Below are 23,395 nucleotides of genomic sequence, written 5' to 3'. Positions count from 1 at the left end.
AACAAGTTTTTTCAACTGAAAGTAATGAGCAACATTAAAACTTAAAACAAACAGAAATTATTACGTATATGAACGGGTTTTTCCCCTATTCAATACCTCCCTCGCTTCGCTAAAGTTTTTTTATCACTTTCAAAAGAGCTATCTAATTTAGTTAACTAGGCTGTGTGATTCGGAGAATGTGATTCGAAAAAAAATCGAACTTAAGCGTAAAGAGCGAGGTATTGACTAGGAGTAAACTCCCTAATATACTTAATAAAAACATACAAATATAGAAGTTCGTTACGTAAGTTAATTCGTAAGTTACGTCATAACAAAATTTCGAGAAAGCCATTTAGCCAAAACAATAAAATTAATATGCAAATTCCATTCTAATTATTCATGTACGGTGAGCCAAAATCAAAGCTGCATTAATTCAAAAACATTCATAAATTAAAGTAAAAAAACAAGTTTTTTTAACTGAAAGTAAGGAGTGACATTAAAACTTAAAACGAACAGAAATTATCCCGTATATGAAAGGGGCTGTCCCCTCCTCAGCACCTCGCTCTTTACGCTAAAGTTTGACTCTATCACACAACTTTATTTTTTAAAACAATGAAAAACTTTAGCGTAAAGAGCAAGGCTTTGAAGAGGGGACAGTCCCTTTCATATACGAAATAATTTCTGTTCCTTTTAAGTTTTAATGTCGCTCCTTACTTTCAGTTAAAAGAACTTTTTTAAATTTAACATTGAGATAGATAAGGAGAACGAGAATAGAGAAGGAGGAGAGAAGGAGATAGAGAAGGAGTAATATATTATATATTACACAAGACAAGATATATATGAAAGATCTGAAAACTGCAAAGATGGGATCCAGTTAAGTACTTTGAATAGACAGGTTTTCAAAATATGCAGAGATATGTCAAAATATACACCCTTTTGGAGGACTTGCAATCCAAAACAAACATTATCTACAACTCGCGTAATTTTTATTCCAATGATCGTCTTTTAATAGAAAATTTGAAAAGACTGCAGTATGAAAAGACTGCTGCTACTGCTGCGACCCGGATTCACATATATAGTTATGAAAGGCAGCGTGGCCGAGTGGTCCAAGGCGCTGGTGTTAGTCACCAGTCTCTTCAAAGGCGCGGGTTCAAATCTTATGGCTGATATACGATTATGATTTATGTACAAAAATCAAATATCTTTGAAAAGACTGCAGCATGAAAAGACATCAAAAATGCAGTTTTTAGTGGAAAATTTTATTCTCTCTTAGAAATAATTTATTTTAGTTACAAAAGATTTTTTACCCAATTAATTTCTTTTATAATGAACCATTGAACAACTCTCTACGATATTCCAGTGCCAAGCTATCTGTGGAAAAGAAGAAAGAAAAAAGAAAAAAATATGCCGTTTAGGCAGAATGTTGTAGTAGTTGCACTTTTCTTGATTTTCAAACCAATATATATCCCTTGCTGTTCAAGCCAAGGGACAGAAAGTTTTCTATACAGGGGCTTTGGACAAGGCGGTTCTAATGGTGTACTTTTTGTTTTGATCTGACTCCTTTTTTAGGAGCTATGGGTTTTTATATTTCTTAACATTGGACGTGATCGTCTCTTACTAGGTTGCTAGCTACCGCTGCGACCCAGATTTACTACCTAAAATTATCATATTGTTAGTTTCACAACTTCAATTAATGATGTCATAGGGCAAGTGGTGGTTCAAAGCCACCCGGGTCGATTTCTCTTAGTTGTAATTCAGCTATCAATAAAACCATGATACCGACGATACTTACAAAATTCCAATTTACAGCATCAATCCCTTATGAATTATCTCCTAACAATTGTTTTTTAATATAACTTCAGCTACTATGGACTAAAGTTGGTTCTTTAACGTAAAACTTCAAACAATCAAGTAGCTAACTAAGTCCAATCAATGCAATGGTTTGTTATTCCAATGATCGTCTTTTAATGTAACTCAATTATAAATTATGTAAACCCTGATTACAAAAAGGGAAAAGCCTATGGCTTTTTCTTCTTTGGAGTAGTAAGAGACGACTCTCAAAGAATCAGGCAGCTAACTAAGTCCAATGTATATAATGGTTTGTTCTTCTAATGACAGTCTTTTAATATAAAAAACTAACAAAAAAAAAGCTGATTTTTATATTTTCAGGTATTTTTCTAGTTTTAATTAAAAAATCAAAATTATTGCTCAGACACCATATTTATTTTTGCAGTTTACATAATATATTTAGCGATCCTGAGCTTAGAACTAAAATAAGATAAAATTATCTTGAAAGATAAACGTATATTAATGCTGCATTCACTTATTACGTCATATATGGTTATAACCTATATACGATTATAATGTCATTCATCAAGCTTCACTGTCCCTCATCGATCACTGTCCAACTCAACCCCAACGGAAGTTCATCATTCTGATCATGATACAATTGATACCTTCCTTAAACAATATTCCAATGAAACGATTGTCAAGAAGAAAAAAATTAATGTTGGTGATACTGTTCGAATTAATAGAACAACCAATGTTTTTGAAAAGGGGAATTACTTGTGGTCCACAGAACTTTTTAAAGTGGCAAAACTCCTAGACACTAAACCCATAACTTATCGTTTGCGCGACACCAAAGATAAAAAGATTCTCGGTGGCTTTTATGACTATGAACTACAAAAAGCTAAAAATAATAGTGAAATCTATCAAATTGAAAAGATATTAAAGACTCGTACTCACAGGGGTAGGATACAGTTACTTGTTCGGTGGCTAGGATACAACTCTGATTTTGATTCTTGGATCAGTGTTGAAGATATTGACAATGCCCAATGATTTCTATGCAACATTTATGTCCAACGTTTCCGATCCTCTCTACAATCAAGGAGGCACACTTGTGTCTCTATAAAGAGGCGACCCACCACAATGTTAAGCGATTTCCGGTCCTAGCGGTCGCAGAGAGACAGCGGAAATTGCGTTTTGTAGCCCAAGCTCAGACTAAGAAACTTGAAAAATTTCATCCACCTCTGACTTTATCTTCATGGGTAAAAGTGGGCCGGAAGTTTCGACCCTCCGACCACAGCCCCCCTTTAACGTTGTCCGATTGGGCTGAAATTTGGAGGTTAAGCTTTTCTAGGGGCCGGGAGTTTATCCTCGAAATTTCAGCTCAATCCGATCACCCCTTCCCTGTTTTCCAAAAAACAAATATAGCCACTTAAATTTCATTTTTTTTCTTGTTAGCCACGCCTACAGGCCACAGTTGGCAACTGATCCGGGTGAATGAGGACTCATTCGAAGCAGAATTCGACCTGTTAGGGTCTTTTGATATTTTCAGACCGAAAAAATTATCCCCCGAATTTACATTTACGAAAAACCTCGTTTACCTATAAGAGCCCATGTTAATTTTTCCCACCACAGCCCCCCTTTAACGTTGTCTGATCGGGCTGAAATTTAGAGGATAAGTTTTCCTGGGGCCTGGGAGCTTATCCTCGAAATTTCAGCTCCATCTGATCACTCCTTCCCTGTTTTCCAAAAACCAAATATCAAGTTTTGTGGGGATTGGCTTGCGTCAAAAATAGATTCCACGTACTAAAAATACAATTACAATTGTGTGTCTTTGGTGCAGTGGTCGATACTCCTGACTGTCAGGTGGAAGACCCGGGTTCGATTCCCCGTCAGAGGAGATTTTTTATATACTGAATTTAAAGTTTAAAAAAGAAACTCAGTTTCTTTTTTAAATTATTTGAACAAAATTACGTTTTCTAAAGAGTTAAAGAGGCTGAGTTACAAGGTCGACCCTTAAAACACCCTGTCGAGAAAGAAAAGAATAATGCACAATCATCTAACAGTTAGTCAAGCAAAAAAGTAATAAACTGTACAAAAACGTGCAAAAATTATTTGAAAAAAACTACGTTTTCTAAAGAGTTAAAGAGGCTGAGTCACAAGTTCGAACCTTAAAACTTACAGGGATTAAAAGGTACAATTGGGGGCTGCCGCCCCCAAACCCCCGCTTTCGCAGCCTTTAAATATTTTTTTTTAAACTGAAAGTAAGGAGCGACATTAAAACTTAAAACGAACAGAAATTATTCCGTATATGAAAGGGGCTGTGCCCTCCTCAACGCCTCGCTCTTTACGCTAAAGTTTTTATTGTTTAAAAAAAGAGTTGTGAGAAAGTCAAACTTTAGCGTAAAGAGCGAGGCGTTGAGGAGGGCACAGCCCCTTTCATATAAGGAATAATTTCTGTTCGTTTTAAGTTTTAATGTCGCTCCTTACTTTCAGTTTTAAATTTTTTTTTTATTTAATGGCTGCAAATGGGGGGGTATTTGGGGGTGGACCCCCCCCAACTGTACCTCCTAATCCCTGTACGTTTTAAGGTTCGAACTTGTGACTCAGCCTCTTTAACTCTTTAGAAAACGTAGTTTTTTTCAAATAATGATTTGAATAAAACAAGTGATTTTTGGATGAAACTCTCCCCCGCCATCAAAGTCGATGACGGAAAGTATGAAGTAGCTCTTGTCGACTGTATTCTCAAAAATACCTATGACATCCTGAGAAAGGATCGTGTGTATGACATAAAAGTTATACCATTCGATTGGTCACTCTTTTTCGAGTATGAATGGGTTGAAGCACTTAAATCTAGCGAATATCCACATGTCAAATTGAAATATATGATAATATGACATATTTGTGTCGTACAATCAATAAAAAAATCTCATATAGGAATGGTACATTCCATTTTAATTATTCAATGGAACACGATAGGATTTACATTACATCACCTGTTGACACTGAAATGACTCTTCTGAATGATAATCTGTAATTCCTTCTGGACTTTACACAGAATATGATAAAGGGCGAAAACGCCGCAACTATTAACGGGATGGATCAAGCTATTTTTGCTAATCATCTACCTGGTCTTGCCTCGGACTCTTGAATGTTTTTTTATGCATCCTTTGTGGATACATCGAGAGTTGGTAATACAAATATCCCTCTCCTAAGTGTTCTTGAACGAAAAACAACCCATGAACTTGTTCATCACTATAATATAAAGCATCTTCAGTATGTTCCTGTAAACACTTCTTATTGGAACTCTGTCAGTTAACACTAAAAAGTGAATTGGGTGATACTCTAGCAATAACAAAATGTTTAGCAGTGATTACATGTCATTTCCGACCCATCGTTGACGTCACCAGCACCACCTAAAATGAACAATAGAAGAATTCCATTTGTCTGTCCAGATATCGATTGCTATGTTGGTGCTCTGAGTCCACATCATATAGGCAATGGATTAGACTACTACAAAGGGCGTAATACAATATCTGGCTATGGTCTTGGTAGCTGGTTTTCTAGGCTATTTTGTTCTGCACTACGCCTTGCCAGAAAATATCTTGTACCTGCTGCATCAAATTTTGCTGCCTCAACAATACAGGACTGGGGGTCGGGTAAGAATTTCAACGTGAGTGTTAAAGTACCAAGGACACCTAAAATGAAAACTAATTCATTAAATTGGTCAAGTGCAAACTTACACAGCCATATACGTCTTAAATTAGTGTGAAAAACCGATAATTCATTTTTTAAGGAGATCACCAATTTAGATAATGTATTCCAATACATAAGTTCGTAGCCAATTTCAAAAATAAAAAACGTGTGCTGATAAACAGCAGAAAATGAGCAAAAAATAAGTAAATCAGCATATAGCCTTAGAAAGTGTTGTTTTCTTGTATGTTCTGGTAAAACAGAAATCGGAACCTAGTTCAGCAAATTTCTGTTCTTTGAACAATAGGAATGCTTCTTGAAAAGAGCTTGGCTAGACTAGGCCTAGTCTTGATGTTACTAGGATTTTTGGCATTCCAGGATCTTTTAACCATGAAGCAGTGTAAAGGTAAACATTAATGATTCTAAAAGAAATTATCAATATATAGGCTACCCTATTGGTAGTTTTACAGACCTAATGACTTCCACCGATAGCTTACCTTATGTAGGCTAAGGTAAGACACCTAGTAGGTTGTGCGATTTGCACGAATATTTTGATATAAATCTACCTCATAGTTACTATATAATAGTAGCATATACCTTTTATGATTTTTTTATATTAGAAATACAAATTACTTGGGTGATCACTGTTTGACTAGACCTATTAAAGTCATTGGTTCTTTATACTCTAAGCAACAAATATTGTCTTTACTCTTATATACAAAGCACTATAAAATCAAAACAATAGGCAATATTGTGTTTCCTTTAAACATGGAGAATGATAAACATTGACATTGTCTGTTGTGAGTCAGCCCAAAAATCTTAGTCATCTCTATTGTAGTTCAAGTAGACTTTCCAAGTAGGCCTGTCCGCCTAGAGTCTAAGGCCTTTTGACTAGGTTTTAGGATTAACATGACCACTAAGTCACCTGAACTTGCAGTCCTCAGTCAGAAAACCCAATCTGTAAGCCACGACAGTTACACTAAAACAGAGTTAATTGAAAATTGGTTGACTGAAAAGTTGCCTGGCCTTGTGTGCAAACAAGTGGCATAGAGTCTACCTGCCTAAAGTCTTAGACAGGCAACCCAGTTTATAAGCTCAGACAGTTACATTAACAAAAAATTCATTCAAAACTGGTTGACCTAACAAGTTGCCTGGATTTGCAGGTGAACAAGTGACATAAGGTCTGCCTGCCTATAGTCTCATGCAAGGGCAGCTGAGTTTTAGGACTAACATAGGAACATCAAATTGCCTGGACTCACAGGCAAACCAGCAACAATAATAATAATTGATTGAATTTTCAGAACATATATCCTATAGGACTTCAAAAAATTATGGGTATTTGTTAGTGAAAAGGATGCCACACTGTTATACTAACGCAATACAGGAAAAAAAAGGTACTGTTCTAATCTCTGGGGAACATGCAAGAAGTGAAGTTTGGTTAATTCTAGTGAAATAAAACAAAATATGATAAAAATATAATAGTTTAGAAACTAATTTTGGCTGTATATTTGCACATTAGGAGGGTGGGGGTAAAGCATAGAATATAATAAATAAATAACCTAAACTAACCTAGGTACCTTTTTTCCTCTTAAACCTCAAAAAACTAAAGCTTGAATATAGTTTCTGGAGTGAGAAACCCCTGGTTTATAGAGCATAAGATAAGAAATTACTGGGTAATATTATCTGTTATTGGCTTTTCTCAAGTTGCATTCTTGCATGTTGCCCATATATTAGAAGAGTACCAAAAAAAAATTTGTGAAACAAAACGGGAATTATATTAAGAACAAAATTAGAGAGTCATGGCTTCTCTGAATGACAAATGTTGATTAAATAAAGCAATACTATTAGATCATTATCTGTCATTGTTGTTATGTAATATATATTATTGTATTATGAATCATATACCAATATATTATTGTATTGTTTGTACTTGCCATTGTACACTGTTTATTCTAATTCAGCATTAGGCCACATAATTTTGGGGTGCCAATTACGTGAGGGGGGAGCAGTTGCCTCAGTTAGACTTTGAGAAATACCTTCTTATTTCTATTTTGCTACTTTTTATTTTATCATGGCTAAATGGTTATTTTTGCCCAATTTACATTTTGAGGATTGGAATCACTGACATAATTACCAGATACAAATCATCAGCACTACTGCGTTATATTTTGTTTAATGATGAGCCTGAATAAAAGACTCTTACTTAGTTACTTCATATTAAATAAGTTATTATGGTTATTAGACTTTGAAGTTGATACCACGAACCTATGCTTTACCCCCCCCTCCTAATATGGAAATCTATAGCCTAAGTCAGCTTCAATCATTAGTCAGCTACATATGACCTATTTTTCTCCTTAGCCAGTTATTTAGAAAAGCAAATTTTTGAGCATAGGGTTACTAGGTTTCTATGGGCTGTTATGAACCTTCTAGCCCCTTCAGGGCTCAAAATTAATAGTCCCTGTAAAATGATTATTTAATTATAAAAGAGCATGAAAAATGCTCATTATTTTGGCTGAAAAGCTAAATTTTGTTGAAAACTGCAGTCTAGGCTATGTATCAAAAATATGGTGTTGATTTATAATACAGGGTATATTTTTCACCACTATGGAGGGAGGGAGGGGGGGTCTTGATAAATTTAGCTATATATGGATTTGCAATGGAGTTCTGACTATACGTGTGTCTTATTTTTTAGGCCGACCATCTTGATATTAAATTAGGCTAATCAGAAAACTTTGAATATAGCTTTGAACTTAGAAGCTTAATTTTTTTTACAATGCCCTTTGCCTATCAAATTTAAAACAGTTGAAATGGGTGACTTTGATATTGATTGTTTTTTGTTTTTTTTTGCTCTTTTGGATTCTTAAAAAGATATCTTGCATTAAAAAAAGGTACTATAAAGGTACTATCACTTAAATATAATAGCTCCCTATGCCCCCCCCCCTCTGGATACTATCTTGATAGGATACCGTCTGTGCTTGAAATAACAAAAATATTTAAAGTACCAAGGACACCTAAAATGAAACTAATTCATTAAATTGGTCAAGTGCAAACTTACACAGCCATATACGTCTTAAATTAGTATGAAAAACCGATAATTCATTTTTTAAGGAGATAGATCACCAGTTTACATAATGTATTCCAATACATAAGTTCGTAGCCAATTTCAAAAATAAAAAACGTGGGCTGATAAACAGCAGAAAATGAGCAAAAACAATAAATCAGCATATAACCTTAGGAAGTGTTGATTTCCTGATTGTTGCAGCAAAAGAGAATCAATCCCATTAGTTTGTATGCCCAAAAAGGGGTTTGAAGAGTGGGCAAGATTGGTGAGGGAGCATTATGGTCCAGCCAAGAACAAATACTTGTCTCCCTTCTTCTTCTTCTAATTCACAGCAGATGGGCTATTCAGTTGGTACTATTTAGCCCTTTTCTTTTCGCTTCACTCTGTGGGCTACAGAGCTACTGGCTTGGTTGTCTCTTATTTATTAGATATTCTCAGATATCTTTCAGTAGATCTTTTGACTCAAGAAGTTCAAATATAAGATGATAGATATTGATTTCTGTGCTCTGTGTGCAGGTATAGTTGGCTAGGCTCTTGGCTGATAGTGAGATTTTATGGTGTTTGAAGCATTTTAACAGTTTACAGAGCAAGGTATGTTGTGCAGACATCAGCATTTTACATTCAAATAGGCAATGGTCAATTGTTTCATTATTCATATTACAATGCCTGCAAAGAGGGGACAGGGGAATTGAACCACTTGAATTAGAAAACTTATATGAGAATGCAAGGAAATTTAGTCCATTTGTTCCAGCACGAATTCTATGATAAATTTTAGAAAGATACTTATTGGGAAAGGGGGAAAGGATAGTATTAATCTTATTAAAATTAATATATGATAGCCTCCAGTGGTAAATATCTCTAATTGGAATTGGTCTCCCACTTGGCTGGTCAATATTTATAGCATTTTTTGCTATTTCATCAACCTGATGATTACCACTTATGCCAGAGTGGCTAGGAATGTTCTGAAAATAAGTTTTTATGCCACTTGAAGCAAGATTATCTATAATACTGACACAATGATAAGTGTCAATGTCCAACTTATATTGAGGAGCTGAGGCCAGCAACTCTAGGCTTGATAGAGGGTCGGAATATATGATAATATTATTTGAATTTGCAATCAAAGGTCGGTTTTCCTTAAGGTGTTCTAATGCCATGATTATGGCATTTAACTCAGCAGACATTATAGATAAATTATTATATAATCTCTCTCCCATTGCAATTTTCAGGTGAGGAAGGAAAACACCACTTACAACCTTCTCATTCATTTTTGACCCATCAACACATATTTGGAAGTGATTTTTATAGGTAATTGTATTAAGTTCTGCAAATTTTTTCTGGACAAAAGCAATGGGGGTTAAATCTTTATTCCACTTTGAGAACTCATTATTTATTATGGGACTTGACTAATTCCATGGGAGGGATCGGGGTAAAGTGGGTGCAATAGACTTTGCTGGTATGGGGAACTTCTGAATATTGGCATAGTCATCTGCACTGCCTCTATACATGGCTGGATTTCTTAACCAATTATGTAGTGTGTGTGAGCTATTTGATTCAATTTTTGTCAAGAGAAAGCTACGTCTAATGAAGGCCTTGAGATTGCAGAAGTCACAACTGACAATCGTTCTTGGAATTGGGAAATGGATTCACAGAATGGATTCATCTACATCTACCTACTTCTCCTATCTGTAGAACCAAAGGTCTTTTTCAAGGCCAACAAATTTGAAAAATGAATACTCATTGTGAATAATCAGAATATTTTCCTTTTCAGGTTTTTTTTTGGCTAAATACCAAAATTTTTGTCCAACTTTATATATATATATATATATATATATATATATATATATATATATATATATATATATATATATATATATATATATATATATATATACATATATATATATATATATATATATATATATATATATATATATATATATATATATATATATATATATATATATATATATATATATATATATATATATATATATATATATATATATATATATATATATATATATATATATTTTGCCCTAATTTCAATATTTTCTGTTGTTTTAATCAACCTTGATCAATATAGTTTCAGAAGAAGTCCAAGCCCTATAAAATATAAAATTTCCATCAAGTTAACAACCTGTATTAGAGGAGTTTAACTCCTTTTCTGAAAAATATGAAAAAATATTCTAGTGATTAACTTTAAAATGCATGAAAGATTTTTTTGTTACATCAATTGTATTAAGTAAAGAGGCACTTACAAAACGACTTCTATGCATAAAAAACACTCATCAACTAATTAAATACTTATAAATACAAAGAAATCAATTAAAGAAACATTTATAAAAAACAACTTCTATGCATCAAGGAACCCAGTATTGAGGTCACTTGACTCAGGGAATTTCTCTCTAATCTTCATGTAAACACAGGATGGAAGGGGAATTCTGATCCTTTCTCCAAGATAAGTATATACAGTCCTGACAAATTGCCTGTAGGCAATGTACCTCATCCGTCTAAAAAAAGAGAAAAAGGAAATACAACTACTCTTTCACAAATCTAAAAATCCATTGATAGCAGGGGTTTATTTACTAGTAGCAATTACTCCATGTGTTCCTGACTTTTTCAAGTTGTAAAGGAGGCCTTAGTTTTGTGTAAATTTAGTAACTCAATTTCAGTAAAAGTAATAATCCCCTTTGCTGGAATCCCAACTTTCCAGTTGATTTTTCAAAGGTTTGAGCCTTACAGATGGTTCGAGGTAACCCTTGGATCCTTTCTGATTAATTAAGAGATACATGATCTAATTAAAAGTGATTAGAGGATCGAAAACGGCTGAGATCACCCTTGTAAATAACTCATGATTTTGTTAGAATTTATCCTATTTGGTGGTTGGTCTCATAGTTTTATCTGTATATCTCATTTTAGTAAGGCTGGGTCTGTCTAAATAAAGGATAAAATTTATTAAATAATAAAATAATCTAAGAGTAATTAAATTTAATAACTCCAATGACCTTCCCAAAAACATAGAATTTGTGGAATAAGCTTTGAATAGCCTAAGGTTTAGGTGAAAAAAAAAAACCTAAAAAAAGGATTAAGAGCTATAAGAGATTTTTTGCGTCCCCTAGTCTAACCTAGTGTCTCTTGGAACTTAAGATTAGTGTTTATAATATATATCACACCCAGAAATTGGAATTCCCTGGACTACAGTTTTGTGTACCCCCTACTTGGATCCTTCTAACGTTATACAGAAGTCTGTATCCAAGAGGAGAACCCTATATTTTACTTGTCCTTTCCCAGCTGTAAATACAAATGGTGGTCTTGGTGTTATACAGAGAAACTAAGAAAAAAGGAGAACTATTGGGCAGACAGAAAATTTAAGATCTTTCCAGTTGAGGGAAATTCAATCCCGGAACTTTTCCTAATCAAGTTCAAGATTTGCCTGAGATTCAGGGGACACTGATCCTTCTACAAGAAATAATTGTAAAATACCTTGCTTTGGGTTACTGAGAAATTTGTAGCCAATTGATATGGTTATTCCGAGTTTTGCCCACTTTCAAACCCCTTTGATTTACCTTCTTGAAGTACCTTAACTAATCAAATAAAACTTGTAAATTTGATGCTTCCATTTTTAACCAAATTAGCAGGGTTTACCTAATTTGATAATTTAGATCTAAAGACTCTAACACAATAGACCCAAGCCTTGACTAATTACCCAAGTGTAATTTTTTCAGATAGAATTTCAGTAGCCCTAAACCTAAGAAAATCCCTTTTTTTGGTGAACGACATGTGGACAATAGAAGACTGACAGACACACACACAATATAAGACTATTCAAATCTGAAGAGAGCCATTGGAAGGTTTACATAATTAGAATTACAATGTTTCTCATCTTTTATTAAATTTACTAATAAAATTTAGTTGTCACAGAATATTGAGTACCAATTTGAACTACTGCCTCAGTTTAACATGCTACCAGTTGACTGATTGTTCCTTTAAGAACTCTGGGTAGCAAGATTTACAAATATAATTTAAAACATTCAGAAAGAATGTTTAGAGGGATAGGTTTACCCAGAGCCAGGTTAGAGCAACAATCACACTGAATTTCTAGTCCTAAAAATAGGGCAATCTCAAAATCTTACAGGTGCAATGGAAGGGGGGGATTTTATATAGAATACATTCTAGCCCATAAGAAAAATTCTCTACCTGGAGATCTAGAAATAGAAAATAGAAAAAAGTTGTAAAAACAGACAAAAGACTCTTGGAGATAGTTTGTGCTCAGCTGTAAATAACAGGTGATATTCTGTCACTTAGAAACAATACCTTAGTTTCTCTTGGGTTACTAAGTACAATAACCAACTACGCTTGCATAATGGGGGTTACTAACTTTGCTTGAATAAAACTTATTTACTTACTGGTTTTCATTGTATGTAAGTGAAGCATTATACTGGGTCTTGTACTGCCAATATGCAGTCCTAAGAACCCATGGCTCTAAGCAATTTAGGCAAAAAACAGGGTGATGTGTGATGCACAGAGGGATGCAAGGTGTGGTTGATGGTGCCTCTGGATCCTTGTAGCTCTCTAGAAAGCCTTTTACTCTTTGTTGTTCTTGGCAGCAGACATTTTCTGTATTTACTAGCCAGACTTTGCATTGGAGACATGAACATCTACAAGAGAACCAATTGTAGTTCAGGCAACTTGGTGGTCATATTTCAATCCTAAAACTTAGTTAACCTACCTGAGAATTTATGTGGCCAGGAAAATTAGGCTTAGGATACTTCTTCATCAGCAAGTTCAGTAGACATTGTCTGTTATGAGCAAACCCAAAAATCTTAGTCATCTCTATTGTAATTCAAGAAGACTTTCCAAGTAGGTCTGTCCACCTAGAGTCTAAGTCAATTTGACCAAGTTTTAGGATTGACATGACCACTAAGTCACCTGGACTTGCAGTCCTCAGTCAGACAACCCAATTTATAAGCCAAGAAAGTTACATTAACACAAAATTAATTAAAAACTGGTTGACCAACAAGTTAATGCAGGCAAACAAGATACCCAAGCCTAAATAGGCCCACCTGTCCGGTGGGTTAAATTATGTTAGGTTAGGACCAATTTTATAAGCTCAGACAGTTACACTGAAACAGAATTAATTGAAAATTGGTTGACTAAAAAGTTGCCTGGACTTTTGTGCAAACAAGTGGCATAGGGTCCAGCTGCCTAAAGTCTTAGACAGGCAACCCAGTTTATAAGCTCAGACAATTACACTAACACAAAATTCATTCAAAATTGGTTGACCCAACAAGTTGGCTGGATTTCAGGTGAACAAGTGACATAAGGTCTGCCTGCCTATAGTCTCAGGCAAGGGCAGCTGAGTTTTAAGATTAACATATGAACATCAAATTGCCTGGACTCACAGGCAAACCATCAACCATAATAATAATGGATTGGATTTTCAGAATATATATCCTATAGGCCTTCTAAAAATTATGGGTATTTACTAGTGAAAAGGATGTCACACTGTTATACTAGAGCAACACAAGAAAAAAAGGTACTGTTCTAATATCTGGGGAACATGCAAGAAGTGAAGTTTGGTTAATGCTAGTGAAATAAAACAAAATAGGATAAAAATATAATAGTGTAGAAACAAATTTTGGCTATACATTTGCATATTAGGGGGGGTGGTGGTAGAGCATAGCATATAATAAATACATAACCTAAACAAACCTAGGTACCTTTTTTCCTTCTAAACCCCCAAAAAACTAAAGCTTAAAAATAGTTCCTGGAGTGAGAACCCCCTTGTTTATAGAGCATAAGATAGGAAATTACTGGGTATTGTTATCTGATCTTTGCTTTTCTCAAGTTGCATTCTTGCACATTGCCCAGATATTAGAACAGTACCAAAAAAATTTAATGGAACAAAAACAGGAATTATATTAAGAACAAAATTAGAGAGTCATGGCTTCTATGAATGACAAATGTTGATAAAATAAAGCAATACTATTAGATCATTATCTGTCATTGTTATTATGTAATATATATATACACTATATGTGTATTATGAATCATATACAATATATTATTGTATTGTTTGTACTTGCCAATGTACACTTTTTATTCTAATTCAGCATTAGGCCATATAATTTTGGGGCGCCAATTTGGTAAGGGGGAGGGGGAGCAGTTGCCTCAGTTAGACTTTGAAAAATACCTTCTTATTTCTATTTTGCTACTTTTCATTTTATCATGGCTAACTGGTTATTTTTGCCCTTTTTACATTTTGAGAATTGGAATCACTGACATAATTACTAGATACAAATAATCAGCACAACTGGGTTATATTTTGTTCAGTGAGGAGCCTGAATAAAATACTCTTACTTAGTTACTTCATAATAAATAAATTATTTTAGTTAATAGACTCTGAAGTTGATCCCATGAGCCTATACTTTACTCCCCCCTAATATGGAAATATATAGCCTAAGTCAGCTTCAATCATTAGTCAGCTACAAATGACCTATTTTTCTCCCTAGCCAGTTATTTAAAGAAGCAAATTTTTGAGCATACGGTTACTAGGTTTTTATGGGCTGTTCTGAGCCTTCTAGGCCCTTCAGGGCTAAAAAAATTAATATTTCCTGTCAAGTGATTATTTAATTACAAAGGGGCATGAAAAATTCTCATTATTGAGTTGTTCTGAAAAGCTAAATTTTGTTGAAAACTGCAGTCTAGGCTATGTACCAAAAATATGGTGTTGATTTATAATTCAGGGGATATTTTTCATCATTATGGAAGGAGGGAGGGGGTTCTTGATAAATTTAGCTATATATGGATTCACAATCCAATTCTGACTATATGTGTGTCTATTTTTTAGGCCAGACCATCTTAAGGTAAAGTTCTACCCAATCATATTATTGAGTTATGACTAAAGTGAATACAACATTCGATGCCTTTTTTTTAGGCAGATTATGTATATATTTATCATTTATATCGGAAATGAATTTCAGCCCCCCCCTCTATATGCCAATTCAGGGTTAGGTTAGGTATATAAAGGGGGGGGGGGCTGAAATTCATTTCCAATAGAAATAATTATTATATTTGTAATCAGCATAAAAAAAGGCATCAAATGGTGTATTCACTTTATTCCTAACTCAATAGTATGATTTTGTAGAACTTTACCTATCTTAATATGATGTTAGGCTAATCAGAAAATTTATCTCTTTTGAAATGGTCTAGTCTAAAGAATCTTATAGTGTTTCTTTATAAAGGGTGAAAGCACAAAACTACCATAAAGATGTTCTAAAACTATAGCCTTTCCTTTGTAAGCTAATGAATCTAATTGTGAAATAGGCCTTGGTTACCTACATTTCTATAGGCTAGGCATAGGCTAATCTACATAAAATGAAGCATTTTTTTTATTTTATTGCTTACCATGATGATGAATCTTCAAATGAACTTCTCGGTTCCTCGGGAATTACGCTATGGTCTTGGACAGCAAGAGAAGCTACATTAGGTGTCACAAGAGGCTGGAACAAATATCCTGAAATGGTATCTTGCATACCATCTAGCGCTTGGTCATCACCAAAAATATTTTCTGACACATCAGAATAGTCACTTTCTGAACTTGAAGTCATATTTTTTCACAAAATGTATTTTCACTAATATAGATAAAAATCAACAGATTTTGTAAATTTGAATTTTCACAAATGAAAAACACTGTCGGATTCATAGCAAACAGTTTACGCTAATATTTTTCATTTGTGCAATTTATCATTGTTTCATTATTGATAACACTGTTTTGCGAATTTATTTAAACTAAAAATGCTTATAGCAGTTAAACAAAAACTCGTAGGAAACCCGGATTTTCAGGTATGAATAGACCTAAAATAGATTAAGAGGGCTAAATATGTTTTCATTTTGGTGTCCTTGGTACTTTAAGGAAAATATTAGATCTTCAGCAAGAGTCGTTGGTGAGGAATTAAAATTTCAGAAAAATGGGGAGGTCTTAAAAAGGATGCTTGCACGTCATTCATTCATCAGTTTCTACCCAGGCAGGAAGTGAAGGACATCAACAAGGACTCTGAGGAATAAAAAGACGAATAACAATAAGAAGAAGAAAAAGAAAAAGGTTGTAACATAAAAGAAGGATTTCTTCTCTTAAGATGACTTATCTCCCTCACAAGGAATCACATTCATCAATCAGTTCCTCATTGAATCTGTTCAATGCCGAAAATGTTGATGTTAGTGTCAAGTATGGCTACTATGAACATACTACTAGCAACCCCTCTCGGAAAATATACACTTTCAAATATTTTCCAATGAAGACTATTTCATTGATTTGTCATCAACATTTATTGATTTAAATGTTGAGCGATGCAGAAAAAGTCATATGATACAACTCAAAATTCTGCCAAAGGTCTATTCTACGAAAACTGTATTATACACGATCATTTCAAACAAATTAATGTAATTAGTAATGAAACATTGTTTATCACTAGCAATAATTTATCCAACTATGCAAGCTACATACAATTTATGATGATGACACGAAAAGCATGCAAGGAGTTGAGAGGACAATCATCGGGCTATGAATATCGATCAGATGTTGATACTGACGGTGAGTTGACTACTGCAGTGACCCAGGAGTATCATCTGGTTGGAAAATTAGATCATGAGCTATTCAATATATCCCAATGGTTACCCCCCCAATGTCAAGATTGACATAAAGTTGCAACTAGCCCCATCGAATTTCATTTTGAGAAAAACACTTCCTGCAGCACCCGATGCAAATGTCATTATCACATCGGCAATTCTCCACGTCCGAAAACAACAGGTTATGAGCTCTGTTGCATTGGCAGTGGAAAAGCTAAGAGCCAATGGCAACAACATTAAACTTCTTGTCCCCAATACAATCACCAATCAACGTCACATTGCCACCGGCTCTCGTAGCTATACCGATTCATCTGTAGCTATACCAAATCCCATCAAAAATCGCTTTGGCCTTTGTGAAGAGTGGCAGTACCGTAGGATCCTGGACTGAATCCCCCCATGATTTTAATTTTTTCGGTCTATCTAGCCTTGCGTGCAAAGTGAATGGTATTCACTGTACACTCTATCATTTGACAAAAATCCTATAGAACTCTGTATGAGTTGACGATGCAATCCCTAGATCATGACTCCCAACTATTTGAAAATGGAATAACCGATTCAATGTTTTCAAAAAATCATGGTGTAATTGTTTTGGACTTGTCGGGGACCCAGGATATGAGCATAGTGCGAACAGGGAATACACGTTTAGAGTGCACATTTCCCAATGCTTTGACTGAGAGTATAACGCTAATATCATTGAGTCAATTTGAAGCCTATTGGGAAATCACACCCCACGGCAGTGTCCTACGAGACCTAGCGCCATGAACACAAACCAAATAATCAACGTATTTAGTATGGATCCATACATGTCCCAGTACAAGTCCTATTGCTTACCATCGGACTTCATTGAAAAAATTCCAAGTGTTAACAATGCCCTTATCATTGTTAGTAGCAGTCCATCGACTTTGAAGACAGGCCATTGGCTATGCATCTTTCAAACAGCGACGAATATTGAATTTTTTGATCCTCTTGGCCTATCATATAAATTCTACACCCCACACATCAGCAACTTTATTGAAAGCAGTGGGAAAACTATTATTCAAAATCAAAGGAGAGTACAGGATTTAACAACTAAGACATTTGGCTTTCATGCACTACTCTGTTTCATGTTCAGATGTCGTGGCTATATCTACAAGCAGTTTCTCGACATCTACTTTGACTTTCCTGGATTGAACGACTTTCTAGTGTAAAATATACTTAGAAGCGGGCTTCATAATGATATTAGTGCCCTTAAAATAACATTTCCTAAAATGTGTGTAAAACAGTTTGTTAAAAAAGGAAAAATGTATATACATGATAAAAACGACTTTTTCTACTCTTTAGATTTCCTCTTCTACTAAGTATAGGTATTTGTCGATAACAACTAATGTAGGTAGATTATCTGAATTCACAGCATACTGATCCTGATGTGCTGCAATATCAGGGTCGCATTTTCTACAATAGAGTGTAACTTCACTCTTATCATATCTCTTTGTATAGTCAATGATACTATTCTCATTCATTTTGTAGAATTCACATGTTTCAATTCGCTTATTTGAAGCAATGTCACAAACAGTATCCTCAAGTAGCGAATCACAATCCGTCACAGCCAAGTAAAAATCACTGGGCTTATAGACATAGTAGCCATTGTCTTTACAACGATGACGTAGAAACCAAATTCTTTTGTTGCTCCAACAGTTGAATCGCTGAACTGTTTCCTCCTCCCAGAAAAATCTGAAACCACGATAATACCAATCTCTCAGCAATAAACTAAAATCACGCTTAGGATTCTTTCCAATCATACCAGGATATGTATTCTCCCACTGATTACACTTATCATAGTGGCAATTGTGTGTGTGTGTGTGGCAAAAGTGGCGCGCCACTCTAAGTGAACCTAGATCAACCCAACTTTTTGGATATCTCTCTCACTATGACTCTGTTTGTGTGTCGTGTCTGTGCGTGTCTCGTCTCTATGTGTGTGTGTCATCTCTGTGGGTGTGTTGTCTAAAAAACCAGTCTGGTTGAAAACGTGGAGTTTTCGTACTGCTCACTTTTTTGCAATGGGTAGGAACCAGCGGGGAATCCCCGCTCGTTTGGAAAGGTGCCAAGAAAAGGCATGCAAATAGCATGTAGTTTAAAAACGTGTTTAATCACGTTTCTTGAATGATTCAAAATGAACTTTGAAAAATCAAGAAAATGTAACTGTGACAAGGTAAACCACAAGCAAACACTACTGAAATATTCCAACTCTTGCATTTCAACGAAAGAAATTCAAAATGAACTTTGAAAAATCAAGAAAATGTAACTGTGACAAGGTAAACCACAACCAAACACTACTGAAATATTCCAACTCTTGCATTTCAACGAAAGAAATTCAAAATGAACTTTGAAAAATCAAGAAAATGTAACTGTGACAAGGTAAACCACCACCAAACACTACTGAAATATTCCAACTCTTGCATTTCAATGAAAGAAATTCAAAATGAACTTTGAAAAATCAAGAAAATGTAACTGTGACAAGGTAAACCATAACCAAACACTACTGAAATATTCCAACAAAATTGTGTAAATGCATTTGGACCACGATGTAGAAGCTTCATACAATAGTCTAATGATGGAGAATCAGTTTTCATTATATTTTTTTGGCGTAACTGCACTGTATGCAAAAGGGAATGTACCCTCCGACAAACTTTTAATTGAGAAATGCAAGTCAGATATACCATTATTCAACCTAGAAGATTTTGGTTGTGAGAAATTTCCGGGTAAGATACATAACCCCGAGGACGAAGTTTGATTTTTTAGTAAATGGGTACCAATACATATTCCTTCTCGGAATATGTGTGTCAGATATTCAAAGAAGAAGAAGAAGCAAGTCCCTAATTTAGATTGGAATCATACTAAGTGGACGACAAAGAATGATGAATTATTACAATAGTCATCATACTCATGACTAACCAACGGTCTTTTTAAAGACCACCAATTCTATAAACACTTCGTAACTATGGTAATATAAATCTTTTAGGTTCAATGTTTGAATCTAGCTTCAGCTGAAGCTTAGGATAGTAGCGGACATCCTACTCTAGGGCTCATTTGAATGACAATTAAAAGTTCTAGTGCTCTGTTTAAGTGACCAAAAAAAAAAAAAAAACAAAAAAAAAAAAAAAAAAAAAAACTGAAAGGGTAACTATGCTCCATTCAATGTTCAATTTACCCAACGTTACACAATCCAAATTTTTAGAAAGCCATTTTGTTCAGCATAGTTGAAATATCTAATAACTATGTTAGTCATGTGTGTGTGTGTGTGTGTGTTTGTTTGTGTTTGTGGTGTGTGTGTGTGTGTGTGTGGGTTTGTGTTGTGTTGGATTTGGTTTTTGTTGGTTTGTGTGTTTTTTGTTGTTTTTGTTGTTAGTTGTGTTGTGTGTTGTGTGTTGTGTGAGTGGTGTTGTGTTGGGTGTGTGGTGTGTGGTGTGTGGTGTGTGGTGTGTGGTGTGTGGTGTGTGGTGTGTGGTGTGTGGTGTGTGGTGGGCGATTGTTTGTGTTTGTGTTTTTATGTTTTTTTTTGTGTTTTTTTTTTTTTTTGTTTGTGTTTGTGTTTTAGTGTTTTTTTGTGTATGTTTGTGTGTGTATGTTTTTGTGTGTGTGTGTGTTTGTGTGTGTGTGTGTGTGTGTGTGTGTGGTGTGTGTGTGTGGTGTGTGGTGTGTGGTGTGTGGTGTGTGGCATGTGGTGTGTGTGTGTGTGTGTGTGTGTGTGTGTGTGTGTGTGTGTGTGTGTGTGTGTGTGTGTGTGTGTGTGTGTGTGTGTGTGTGTGTGTGTGTGTGTGTGTGTGTGTGTGTGTGTGTGTGTGTGTGTGTGTGTGTGTGTGTGTGTGTGTGTGTGTGTGTGTGTGTGTGTGTGTGTGTGTGTGTGTGTGTGTGTGTGTGTGTGTGTGTGTGTGTGTGTGTGTGTGTGTGTGTGTGTGTGTGTGTGTGTGTGTGTGTGTGTGTGTGTGTGTGTGTGTGTGTGTGTGTGTGTGTGTGTGTGTGTGTGTGTGTGTGTGTGTGTGTGTGTGTGTGTGTGTGTGTGTGTGTGTGTGTGTGTGTGTGTGTGTGTGTGTGTGTGTGTGTGTGTGTGTGTGTGTGTGTGTGTGTGTGTGTGTGTGTGTGTGTGTGTGTGTGTGTGTGTGTGTGTGTGTGTGTGTGTGTGTGTGTGTGTGTGTGTGTGTGTGTGTGTGTGTGTGTGTGTGTGTGTGTGTGTGTGTGTGTGTGTGTGTGTGTGTGTGTGTGTGTGTGTGTGTGTGTGTGTGTGTGTGTGTGTGTGTGTGTGTGTGTGTGTGTGTGTGTGTGTGTGTGTGTGTGTGTGTGTGTGTGTGTGTGTGTGTGTGTGTGTGTGTGTGTGTGTGTGTGTGTGTGTGTGTGTGTGTGTGTGTGTGTGTGTGTGTGTGTGTGTGTGTGTGTGTGTGTGTGTGTGTGTGTGTGTGTGTGTGTGTGTGTGTGTGTGTGTGTGTGTGTGTGTGTGTGTGTGTGTGTGTGTGTGTGTGTGTGTGTGTGTGTGTGTGTGTGTGTGTGTGTGTGTGTGTGTGTGTGTGTGTGTGTGTGTGTGTGTGTGTGTGTGTGTGTGTGTGTGTGTGTGTGTGTGTGTGTGTGTGTGTGTGTGTGTGTGTGTGTGTGTGTGTGTGTGTGTGTGTGTGTGTGTGTGTGTGTGTGTGTGTGTGTGTGTGTGTGTGTGTGTGTGTGTGTGTGTGTGTGTGTGTGTGTGTGTGTGTGTGTGTGTGTGTGTGTGTGTGTGTGTGTGTGTGTGTGTGTGTGTGTGTGTGTGTGTGTGTGTGTGTGTGTGTGTGTGTGTGTGTGTGTGTGTGTGTGTGTGTGTGTGTGTGTGTGTGTGTGTGTGTAAGCCGTTACCAGAGCCTAAAAGTAAATTACAAATTAAAAGCAGTCAAAAAAAGAAGAAAATAAAGCCATTTGGTTTTGATTTTGGAAAATGTCCAAAAAGTGTCCTTTTTTCAAAAAGTTGCCTTTTTTGACTCAAGAGTGTCCTGTGTCCTTCAAAGTAAAAAAGTGTCCAAAAGCCACTAAAAGTGTCCATTTGGCATGCCAGCTAATTGTTTTTTTCCAAATTTTTAAAGAAAATACGCAATTGAAAAGGGGATTTTGCACACAACTTATTTTAATTTCTGCTCGTTTTGAGTTTGACTCGATTATTTCCTACAAGTTAAATTAGAATGAAAATCAAGAATTTAGCATATTTTAAGTTTAAAATGAAAAGTATTCATATGAAAGAAAATAAAATTGGGAAGACATAGGGGGTTTGCTCGTTTTGAGTTTGCTTCGATTATTTCCTGCAAGTTAAGTTAGAATGAAAATATTCGCAAGTTTTTTTTTTATTTATTTATTTATTTAATTATGTAAAAGATCGAAAGACTGTCTCATCCTTAACTCCTTACTCTTTATTGTGAAGTTGGCTTTTTTCCAAATTTTTTAAAGAAAATTGGGGGTCCCCCCCTTGTATACAAAGTAGCTTCAATCTGTTATGAGTTTTAAACTTGCTCCTTACTTTAGTTGAAAAATCTTTTATATTTGTTTAATTACAATGATCTCTGTTTCCATTTCAGGAAATAAAAAATGACAGAAAGATGTTTCATTAGCCTCGCTGAAATACCTAGAATTCGGAGACAATTGAAGTCCTCTAGAGTAGTGATAAACAAATTAACAGAAAGTGAGTTAAAGTCCTGTGCTCTGCAGGCATCAGGATCTTTACATCCTCGTTATGACGAATTGGACTTTCATTCCAAGTGCGAAATAAGCGAACCAAAGAAGAAAATTCCACTTGAAATGAAAGATGAAGCACTTATAGGAAAAGTAGAAAAGAAAACCCGGACAACACAGCAAAAGCTGAAAAGAAAACTTAGAAACTCTGAGGCTACGGAAACGAAGTGGTCGGTTGAAAAAGGAAAGATAGATGGTAATGAAGAAGACAGAAGCCCTGTAAAGAACCTGAGACTAAAAATAAGTTCCACAAGCGATACATCTTCAATGGCACATTCTAAAAACTGCATTCCAATATCGGATAAACCTCTTGAAACAGAAATCTTGCCAGATAATTCTACTTGTATAAGTGAAGTAGATTTGTCTAATATTTGTTCAATCAAAGTTTAACATGAATGGGAAATTATATTTTTTATATACTCAAAAATGTCGTAGGAATTTGCCAGTGAGAAATGGGTTGACTTTGTTTACTTTTTAAGTTTCTTTTGGAAGAGATTAAACTTTGTTAAGATTATTTGCTTATGGTTTCTT

General features: G+C 35.3%; 1 protein-coding gene and 2 long non-coding RNA genes across 3 annotated transcripts in view; 1 reads left to right on the top strand and 2 right to left on the bottom strand.

Annotated features, from left to right (window-relative positions):
• LOC148945712 (uncharacterized) overlaps window positions 1-23,395 on the top strand; it is a 263,265-nt gene that overhangs the window by 227,039 nt on the left and 12,831 nt on the right. The gene's annotated exons all lie outside the window — the stretch shown is intronic.
• LOC148945711 (uncharacterized) overlaps window positions 5,347-23,395 on the bottom strand; it is a 39,302-nt gene continuing 21,253 nt past the window's right edge. The window contains exon 4 of the mRNA XM_089098253.1: window positions 5,347-5,462. Coding sequence (XP_088954379.1) covers window positions 5,399-5,462 — 64 coding nt within the window. The 3' untranslated portion in view covers window positions 5,347-5,398. The remainder of the gene's footprint in view (window positions 5,463-23,395) is intronic.
• LOC148945713 (uncharacterized) lies at window positions 10,643-16,368 on the bottom strand. The gene is made up of 3 exons (XR_016142534.1): window positions 15,926-16,368; window positions 12,925-13,176; window positions 10,643-11,028 (listed from the first exon to the last, which is right to left on the bottom strand). It is a non-coding gene; the product is annotated as an uncharacterized LOC148945713 (long non-coding RNA).

Source organism: Artemia sp. Qi Xiang Cuo, chromosome 12 (assembly GCF_049724085.1).
Source record: "Artemia sp. Qi Xiang Cuo chromosome 12, ASM4972408v1, whole genome shotgun sequence".
Classification (NCBI taxonomy): domain Eukaryota; kingdom Metazoa; phylum Arthropoda; class Branchiopoda; order Anostraca; family Artemiidae; genus Artemia; species Artemia sp. Qi Xiang Cuo.
This window is presented reverse-complemented; position numbering and strand designations above follow the sequence as displayed.